This window comes from Sphaeroforma arctica (assembly GCF_001186125.1).
Source record: "Sphaeroforma arctica JP610 unplaced genomic scaffold supercont1.665, whole genome shotgun sequence".
NCBI classification, from domain to species: Eukaryota; class Ichthyosporea; order Ichthyophonida; genus Sphaeroforma; species Sphaeroforma arctica.
This window is the reverse complement of record NW_014039893.1, coordinates 35,462-46,189: the sequence shown is the minus strand read 5'-3', so window position 1 is coordinate 46,189 and position 10,728 is coordinate 35,462. Positions and strand designations below refer to the sequence as shown.

At 42.5% G+C, this 10,728-nt stretch overlaps 1 protein-coding gene across 1 annotated transcript in view; it reads left to right on the top strand.

Moving 5' to 3' along the window:
* Positions 1-1,233: 1,233 nt before the first annotated feature.
* The window catches only part of SARC_07921 (hypothetical protein), a 9,822-nt gene continuing 327 nt past the window's right edge, over positions 1,234-10,728 (top strand). The window contains exons 1-10 of the mRNA XM_014298121.1: positions 1,234-1,380; positions 2,942-2,993; positions 3,699-3,872; positions 5,255-5,417; positions 6,046-6,177; positions 7,028-7,172; positions 7,579-7,705; positions 8,954-9,046; positions 9,616-9,702; positions 10,459-10,728. The exon at positions 10,459-10,728 is cut by the window's right edge and continues 327 nt beyond it. Of these exons, the coding sequence (XP_014153596.1) occupies positions 1,352-1,380; positions 2,942-2,993; positions 3,699-3,872; positions 5,255-5,417; positions 6,046-6,177; positions 7,028-7,172; positions 7,579-7,705; positions 8,954-9,046; positions 9,616-9,702; positions 10,459-10,614 (1,158 nt within the window). The 5' untranslated portion in view covers positions 1,234-1,351 and the 3' untranslated portion in view covers positions 10,615-10,728. The remainder of the gene's footprint in view (positions 1,381-2,941; positions 2,994-3,698; positions 3,873-5,254; positions 5,418-6,045; positions 6,178-7,027; positions 7,173-7,578; positions 7,706-8,953; positions 9,047-9,615; positions 9,703-10,458) is intronic.

The following is a 10,728-nucleotide window of genomic DNA, read 5'->3' as shown; positions in this document are numbered from 1 at the left end:
GGCTCACCCCCAACCTCGCTCTTCGACCGAATTATGACGGATAACCTGGTCCTACTCGGTATTTCGTACTCTGCACCAACACATTTGTATCCACGGCACTACACGGCGCAGACCCGATCCGTACCACAGAGGTGGATACGCTACTTAGTAGGTCAGCAAGCGAATATATGGCACACTCGATGGTGTCAGTTTTTTTGTTAGTACCGGCCTGAATTGGCCCAGCGCATATCCTCTATCGTCGACTCACTTGGTCCAAGCTTCAAACGGGAATTTACTGACCACTTCTTCCCATCGATCTTTACATATGGTATGAGTGCCATACCAGATGTACATACATACATTGTAACTTATCTCTTTTGAAATAAATAATATTATCCCTAAGATACTGTATCGTACATATATAGATGAAGGCTGATACATACTGACATTGTTATTGACATGTGGTATGGTAGTTCAGTATGTAATAGTATGTCATCACTTCTATATAGTCAGAATTGCTGGGCATGGACTTGAGTATAGTTCAGTACTTCCTGAGGCTGGGGCGCCTTACAATTTTAATTAAAAAAAAGTCTCGACTCTCTCGACCTGACTTTCGACTCTCGAGTCTCGAGTGCATAAATATGTATTTACATGAATATAATAGCTAGTCGAGTAGTCGAGTCTGGACTCTGAATTCTGGACTCTGGAGTCTGGACTCTCGGAGTCTCGAAACAACGCAACAGTGCAACACTTGGGCACAACTGCATAAGATTCATAGTCTCATGGTCCATGGAGTCATCATAGTGTCGCCCCCGGCCCTCCCCCTGTGGTGAGTGGTGAGTGGTGAGTGGTGAGTGGTGACACTGTGACAGTGGTGAACTGGTGACTGGTGAGTGGTGACTGGTGAGTGGTGACAGTGGTGAACTGCAGAACTGGTGAGTGGTGAGTTGCGACTGGCGACTGGTGAGTGGTGAGTGGTGACTGGTGGCTGGTGCCTGCAGCCTGCCTGCCTGCCTGGACTTTAGCCTGGGCCCTGGACCCCCGGGTGGGCGGTGGCTGGTGGCTGGTGGCTGGTGGTGGTTAAATACTCTCTCTAGAGAGTCTCTGGTCATTGGTCAACCTCTTCCCCTCTGGACCGGGTCGGTGGTACCCAATAAAAATGCAAGTTGGACGTTATATACATATATATTTTTATTAAAAATAAATAAAATTATAAATATGTATATATATATATATATTTATGTCATCAGCAGCAGTCACAAGGCACCAACAGACACATAAATAAATAGATGTGTTTTCCTCGTAGATAAATCTTTCCAAGCGTCAAGTTATATTCTCCACAGCGTGTCTTGCATTACGATACAGAACCACAATGCTAAGACTGAATCCATCAGCGCTAAGGTATGTTCGATCCTGAATGTTTTCCACAATGTTTGTATAGTATCCGTTAGTAGATTGAGCTGCTCGTAATCGGGCAGTGCGGGAACTGTCATACAAGGTCTCTCTGTGGCGTTTGATAGCCGTGCTATTCGAAGTGTTCATATCTGGGCGACAAGCAATACTGAATGTTTAAAGGTCACATGTGGCCAAACTGCACCCAAAACTATAGTCACTGTCTGCTTGCGTTGTGAAGTTTTGGGTGATCTGTCCACATGTCACAATAGAGAAATAAGTCATGTCTGTTGAACACCTTAATATAGTAGCATGGTCCAATGAGCCTAAATGTAACGTTATATTCCACTTTTCACAATTACTATACATAGCATGCTTGCTTGACCGTATGCACCTGGTGTTGTCGTTGATACGCATATTTGATATTTACTTGTGTTTTCGAGTCTCTTCACCTGCCTGTTGAAGGAATTCTGGCAACGATACTCGCGAAGTGCATCTGCCTGCGTAGCGCCGTGATTCACCACACACTGAAACACTGCGATGGGTATCTGCAATTAATTTGTCAAGTAGTCATGTCAGTGGAAGAGTGGATAATTAGTGGTCACATATGCGAACATACACAAATAGATGCACAGACGCATAGATGTGCGATACATTCAGTGTAAACGGTTTGTCGGCGTTTGGATACCCATCTTCTGTACGACTAAAATAGTTCCCTGACGCGGTCATTATAGACCGAGAGTGTTAGAAGGTGTAAATCGTCTGTGAGGTTTATTTTGTAAGGTGTAAACCGTCTGTGAGGTTTATTTTGTAAGGTGTAAACCGTCTGTGAGGTTTATTTTTTAAGGTGTAAACCGTCTGTGAGGTTTATTTTGTAGCACCCTGGTTCTAATAGACTACACAGTACTCTGGTTCTATTAGTTTTTACTATTAGTGTAAGGCTATACAAAATATCATGCCGAGCTGGTGTTTGAATGCGCACACTATCTATAGCGGGGATACCGGATACTATTACGCTGGAGTATTCAAACGGTTGTATATTCCCATCGATATCAGTAGCCATTCCTATGCGTGTACTTGTCGGCTATAATGACTCATCCTGTAGTGGGTCGCTCGCTGCTACACGGTCCATGACACTCGGCGCATACACGTACAGCGCAGGTGGACGTGTGCGTGTTTTAGACTCGAGTTCGGGTTACTCTTCTCCACTGTTGCTCGCCTGCACGCTGCTGAGTGCTGGGTATGGTTGGGTGCAGAGATGCGTTAGAGAACACTAAACTATAATTGTGGAGTGCGAAGGTATGCACTGGCGCGTTGTACAGCCGATACACAAACGCACTGACGAGTACATGCCGTTACTTAGCTAGCTCAGCTACGTTATCAATGTGTGGCATGTATAAACCCCGAGGAAGAGACCATTCAAGTGAGTAATGACATATGCGCAGTGAGCTACGCTATAGCCATGGCGCCCGTGTCTCGGGAGTGTTCAAGTGCGTGTCTTCTATAACGCTGCGTGTGCAGAGCTAAACCCCTCTTCAACCCACACCAACCGATGCGACACTTTGTGCAGGATTCGCCAGGCAGTGGCCGCGAGGATGACAGCACACATGAGCAGTAAGCAGGTGAGTGCACAGACAACGGTAAACCCTAAACCATAAACCCTAACCACGAGCACTCGCTGCTGTATCGACTGTGTCCCGCAGTCCATGCAGCTGGTTTGTGCGGTTACGTTTACGTTTACGGTATGGCAACTACGTGATACGCGATACATCGCGGAGGCGGTGGGAGTGATTGAACGCTTTGATGGCAGTCTTATGTAGCGTTGGCTTATCAAACAAGCTAGAATAACTAGCCACCGGCGTAGGTTCAAGTAGACAGGGATGTCGCGTGCGTGTACATATAGAATACATATTTACACTGTATTTAGATGTATAGTACATATATACACTGTATTTACATGTAGAGTACATAGATACACTTATTTAGATATATACACTGTATTTACATGTAGAGTACATATATACGCTGATTTACATGTATAGTACATATATACACTGTATTTGCATGTATAGTACATATATACACTGTATGTACAAGTATAGTACATATATACACTGTATTTTCATGTATAGTACATAAATACACTATATTTGCAAATAAGTAGATGCTGCCTATGTGTTAGCATGTATGCACCTATTTGCCACAATACGTAGATGCTGGCTTATGTATCAGCATGCATACACCAGCACCCACCCTCAAGCCTAGGAAAATGTGTATACCACAAGCGCCTCTAATTATCTCCATGTGTGCATGCACCTTGGACCCAGTTTGGGACCTCAGTGGCCTTACAAGACAGTGAGTCATCTATGATGTTCGAGGAGGTGGGACAGGCCGGTGTGGCCACCATGAACCGACCCAAAGTCCTAAACTCACTCAATCTGGACATGGTGGTAGAGATGAAGAAACAGTTTGACGAGTGGGAAGGCGATGCGCAGAAGAAGGTGAGTCATCGATGTGCATCTAGAAGGGGACGGGCCTTGGCCTAAAACCCTTAAACCTCGAAACCCTAGAACCTCTTCGCCTTAGTGTTGAATGAGACGTTGGCAGACACGCGTGCACGCCGACGCACACGTGGCCATCGGGCAATTCTTGTGAATGAATAGTGGGTGCGATACCTGTAATGGGTGCACATGCATGCTTTCAGGTTATATTTGCATCGTATAATATAATCATATGTATATATGTATATATATTTATATATTTATATATTTATATATTTATATATCTATATATATATACATATATATCTATCTATATATATATATATTATATTAGATATATATATATATATATATATATATGTATACATATATATACATACATATATATATATATATATATGTGTGTGTATGTGTATATATATATATTCATATATTCCAGGAGCTGTAGCATTGCCAATGGGATATACATCAAGCGCATTAGCCATCACCGTTGTATTATTATGCACATGCAGTTGCACTCGACGTCTCTGTGTGCTTACCACTCCTCAACAGCCAGCAAGTCTCTCAACACACACCCAACCCCAACACACACTCATGCACACACACACCAACACACGCTTCTAAATGTGTGGCATGCTAAGGCCTTGTGCTCCAACGCATGCACTGGGCTTACTCTCGCACGGGAGAAGAGTGGTTGGTACGTGTTAAGTTTTGTACGTTTTACGTTTTGGTCGTGGCACTACAGATGGTCACTCTGCAGAAGATGTAGCGTACTCGTGCACATACATGCGTTGTTATAGTATACATATGCTTTTCAGGTATTAGCCCCTACAGTCGGGTGTGCTTGTGTTGTGTGTTGGTAGTGATCTACTGCTGGTGTGGTCTGTTCCCACGTGCCTGGCTACAGCGGCTGTCTGCTGCTGAATGCTAACATCAACAGTGTCACACATCCATTTCTGCTGTCGACGGCCTAGCTACACATCATTTTAATGTATTGTATATACAAGGAGTCGATAGGTGCTCGGATATACGAGCATACATTCATGCATGTCATGCATGTACACCTGTATACATATATAGAGGTATGCATGCATATATATACATGCAAATATATAAATGTATATGTGTGTGTGTATATACATATATATATATATATATATATGCATGTATGTATGTATGTATATATTACACACATGCACATATTATTTATAAATATGTATATATATATATATATTTAAATATATATACATGATATACATACATACATACATATATATATATATATATATATACCGATGGCTGTATCAGTTTACACAGATTCCATGACACTCACGTGCGTAGAATGACCCGCATGGCGTGGTTGGTTGTGCTGTCATCTGCAGGTGATTGTGCTGCAAGGTGCGGGTGGCAAAGCCTTCTGCGCTGGAGGAGATGTGGTGCACATTGCTAAGGCTGGTCTGGCAGGCGACCGTACCGTAGCCCATGAGTTCTTCTCTACGGAGTACAAGTTAAATAGTCTGATTGGCCGATTACGGACTCCCTTTGGTATGCACGTGACACACCCGCACGTACTAGTCACGACGGTAGAGGCTGGGTTGGGTTGTAATGTACGAATAGATCTATGGCAAATCCTTTATTGTACTGTAGTATTATAATATTATTATTATGGCACATCGTATATTGCACTGTAGTATTATATCAATAGTTCTATGGCAGATCCTACACTGTACTGTAGTGTCAGGGTTTCTAGTCCATATAGCCTCTTGCAGCGAGTGTTTAGTTTGTGTTGGTCTGTGCTTCCTCTCTGACACTTCTTTCATCGGACCTGTTGCTACCGATGTTCATAGGTTGCATGTGGCCCACTATAGATCACACCACTCACAGTAGACGCACACTGCATGCACTGCAACTGAACGTCTCGTGTGTGCAGACTGCCGTCATTGTTTGTATAACAACACACACACAGGCACGCTTGGGTGTTTTGAGGTTATCTTCTTGCAGTTCTAGTTGTGGGTAGTATCTAGTCTCACACGTTGCCAGCTGGTAATACAGATACACACACACACATATATATATATATATACATATACATACATATATATATATATATATATATATGTATGTATTCCTATTAAATTAAGCTCATACATCACACCACTGCCTTTGCACACAGTGGCGCTCATTGATGGCATCACAATGGGTGGGGGAGTGGGTGTGTCTGTGCATGGGCGATACAGAGTGGCGACTGAGAAGACGCTGTTTGCTATGCCTGAGACAGCGATAGGCCTAGTGCCGGATGTGGGAGGTGTGTAAGCCTAACATAACAGGCGCACTCTAATGCGGTCATGGCTGTGCATGGGAGTGGTTGTTGTGGAAGAGTGTCATTTGTGCAGTCGAGTGGTATTAGTTTAGGGTTTCAGGGTTTGATTAGTTGCTGTGTGTGCGTTGAATGGGTGCAGTGTCGGTCGATTGAAAAGGTGTAGTAAATCAGAGATGAATGGCTGTTGTGTTCTAGGGTTTCTAGTGTATGTATATGTACATAAATATGTATCTAATGGTATGTTAATAAGGACGATTTCTTTAGTGAGAATCCGTGCACGCACGTAGGGAATTGCCTTATTTGCATACTGTGTATATGCTGGTGTATTGTTGTCATACCTGCACTTGCTGCACTAGGTAAACCTTGTGTGAACATGTCTGGTTACATTCACCTCGTATTGCAAATTGGTATTGGCAGGTAGTAAATAGTCTTCGATTCGTCGTCTATAAATACACTCCATTATCGCGGAAACTTGTGCGTGTGCATATGTATGTGTATGTATATATGTATATGTATGTGTTTATGCATGTGTATGTGCAGATGTTTGTGTATGTGCATATTTATGTGTATATGTATGTGTATGTGCAGATGTTTGTTTATGTGTATATTTATATGTTTGTGTTCGTATATGCGTCTACACATTGAACACCCGCATAATACCAAGTGATAGGGATACCAAGTACATTCTCTTCAGCGCCAATCGACCCATACACCGCCTGTCACGTTGATGCGAATTTCCCACAGAGAAGTCGCAATACCAGTCCAAGTCATCTCGTGATCGTCCGTCGTTCTAAGATTTACCTACTGTTACGTTTTCTTATTGCTACGTTTTCAGGTGGACACTTCTTACCGCGTTTAAAGGGTGAGTTGGGGATGTACCTAGCCCTTACTGGCAATCGACTCAAGGCCGCCGATGTCTACCACGCAGGCCTAGCCACACACTACGTGCCAAAGGACCAGCTTACCGATCTCACAGCCGAGTAAGTATAAGCATTTGTATATATATATATATATATATATAACACACACATGCACGCACATACACACACACACATATATATATATATGAATATGTATACACACATACTCTCTCGCTCTCTCTGTCACAATTATATATATATATTTACATATATATACATATATACATATAGATATATAGATATGTATGTATATAATAAGTATATACATGTTTATGTTTATTTATATATATACATTTTATATATATATATATATATATTATATATATATATGAATATAATATATATGTTTATATTTATATTCAAATAGTATATGTATATATATATACTTGTATATATATATACATATATATATATATATATATATACAACAAGTATGTTAAAATATTCATTCAACGGTCTTTCACAGCCTGGTGAGTGTAGAGAATGAAGAAGATGTTGAAGTTGTGTTGAACAAGTACCACGTGACACCTGACACGCCTTTCAGTCTGGATGCGCATTTGAATGACATTGACAGATGCTTTGCGGGTGATAAGGTGAGTCATCGTTTGTCTGTCTGTCTGTTGTACTGCTGTTATGGTGTTGAGCTTACTTCAATATTAACATGCTCATGAAATAGCAACTCAGCTCTCTTAGGTGTTTTAGGGGTTTAGGGTCTGATTCGCGGTTAGGTTTAGGGATTAGGGATGATTCGGGGTTAGTTAGGTTTTAGGGGTTTGGGTACTCACAGCTATCTACACTGTGGTTGATGCGGTGCATTGCGTGAGAGTGTGCGTGTGTAAGTGTTGTTGGTTCTGTCGATTGTTGGTGTGATGTGCTCTCCTGAGATAGTGTTAATACGCATGTCTGCTGTAGTAGTGTTAATACGTATGTCTCCTGAGATAGTGTTAATACGTATGTCTGCTGTAGTAGTGTTAATACGTATGCCTCCTGAGATAGTGTTAATACGTATGTCTGCTGTAGTAGTGTTAATACGTATGTCTGCTGTAGTAGTGTTAATACGTATGTCTCCTGAGATAGTGTTAATACGTATGTCTGCTGTAGTAGTGTTAATACGTATGTCTCCTGAGATAGTGTTAATACGTATGTCTGCTGTAGTAGTGTCTTGCATACCCTTGGTCCCAATGAGACTACCTGCCAGTCATACTGCCTGTGTGTTAGGGTTTCTAATCCCTACAACCACAGTCGCGTGGAAGCCAATGCTGTGGGGGAGGTTGTCGTCATAGTCACACTACAGCACTACAACCACAGAGCTGCACCGTTGTTTAGAATTGTTTGTCGCATTGTTGGGTTATAGAATTGTGTGTCGCATGAGTCGTACATATTGGCAGGCTGTATTTAGTTTGCGTCTATTTAATAAGTGTGCTTAATAGGATTGTACCAAGCCTACCGGTGTGAAGTGCTGCACCTACTTGTTCTGCCCTGGACTTACTTGTGGGTGTGGTTGGTGTGTGTGTTTCTTGCCCTGAAATACATCGAGTAGAAACGTTCCTTGCCTTTTTAGTAGCACCGTGTCATACGCTCACGATCTGAGCCTGCACCGCACCTCTCTATCGTCGCCTGCCTCATGCACCCTGGCTTCACTGCGGCGGGTTAAGAGGGTCTATCCACCCCCCTCCCCCAGTACCGAACTTTAGAATGACACACACCCACACTGGGCACACGCATACATGTGACCTTCAACCCAAGCCAATGGTTCATACCCGCATCCCCGCATGGTATTGTGAGCACTCGTTCTAGTGTGTTTGTCCTAACCTGTGCACCTGTGCGGCCCTGTTTCTCAGGCAGAGGACATGCTGGCGCTGCTAAATGACAGCGGTGAATGGGGCCGAAAGAACGCCAAGACGATCGAGAAGATGTCACCAACCAGTGTCAAGGTATGCAGGTGTCACCCGATTGTGGGTTAGGGTGTTAGGGTTTAGGTGTTGCTGTTTTTCCACCTCATGCACAACACAGTCCAATCTCACGGCAGGCGTCAGTTGTATGGGCAGGTGAAGGCGGGTCATTGGGTAAATAGATGTGACTGGATATGCATGTAGTAACTGCGAATTAAATGTGTGTGCTGCGAATAGTATTTGTGTAGTATGCCGCAGGGTTTAGGGTTTGGAGTTTTAACCTGCTTGCCGAGTATTAAGCAGAGCACTGTGTGTGGTGCGATCTGCCTGTTGGATGACCTACGGCTGTACACACAATAACACTCTGCCATTACGTACACGTACACAGTAGTTGGTATGTAAACTGGGATGGATATTACTAAGTTTTAAACCATGTTAAATAAACTAAGATACCATTTAAGTCAGTCAGCATTTACCAGTGGTAGCGTGTGCAAGAATAATCTGGACTGAGAAACTGTCTCAGATATGAAGCATGAAGCGTGGTGCACCGTTTGTTAATGGGCTGTGGCATTTGTCTTACTCTGATGTGTGCTGTGACACGTCTCTTTCAGGTGACCATTCGTCAGTTGCGCAATGGGGCGGGTCTTTCGCTGGACGGAGATCTGCAGATGGAACTCCGCATCTGTGCCGAAACCATGGTATGCAACTGCTCACAGATACACCTGATATTCTGTCCTATTCCTTTGTAATACGATATATATATACATGTATATGCATGTATATGCATGTATATGATATATATATGTATGTATGTATGTATACATGAATGTATGTACGAATGTATGTACGTACTTATGTATGTATATATGTCTGTATGTATATATGTTTGTATGTATGCATATACTATATATGTATATATGGATTTAAATATCTTATATATCTATTTTATAGGTATAGCTTATATATATATATATATGCGCATATATACATACACATACACATATATATATATATATACATATATATATATATAGATAGATATCGATCTATCTATATATATAGATATAGATATTTATCTATCTATATGTATATATATGTATATATATGTACATTGCCATATACATGATTCTTACAATGTCCTCGTGAAGCCGTATGCGACATATTGCACGTGAAGCCTTAGCTTCTACTGACATTGACATCAAGAGTGTAGCTTCAACTGTTGTTAGTATTCAATGGTGCTTTCAATCACATCTCGCGCTCAGCATACTTCTCCATCACAATATTCACTCATGCACATACCCCGGTGTACCGAAATGGTATGACTCATCTACCCATGAGCCTAATACATCCATGCATTACACCCGTCTACCTACACACACAGCGCAACAAGGACTTCTCATCTACACATGAGCCTAATACATCCATGCATTGCACCCGTCTACCTACACACACAGCGCAACAAGGACTTCTACGAGGGCATCCGTGCGCTGTTGATTGAGAAGACAAACGATCCCAAATGGACGCCAGCTACGCTAGCAGAGGTGACCAAGGAGATGGTGGACAAGCACTTTGTGATGCTGCCGGCGGAGTTGGAGCTAAAAATAGAATAGACCTGCGTGCGACGGGAGACGGGAATGCAGCTGTAGGTGTAACACAGCCAGCGCTAAGATGCGGAGTGTGGGCGATAGCTGTTACAGGTAGAGAGCGATGGTTGTTAAGGTGAC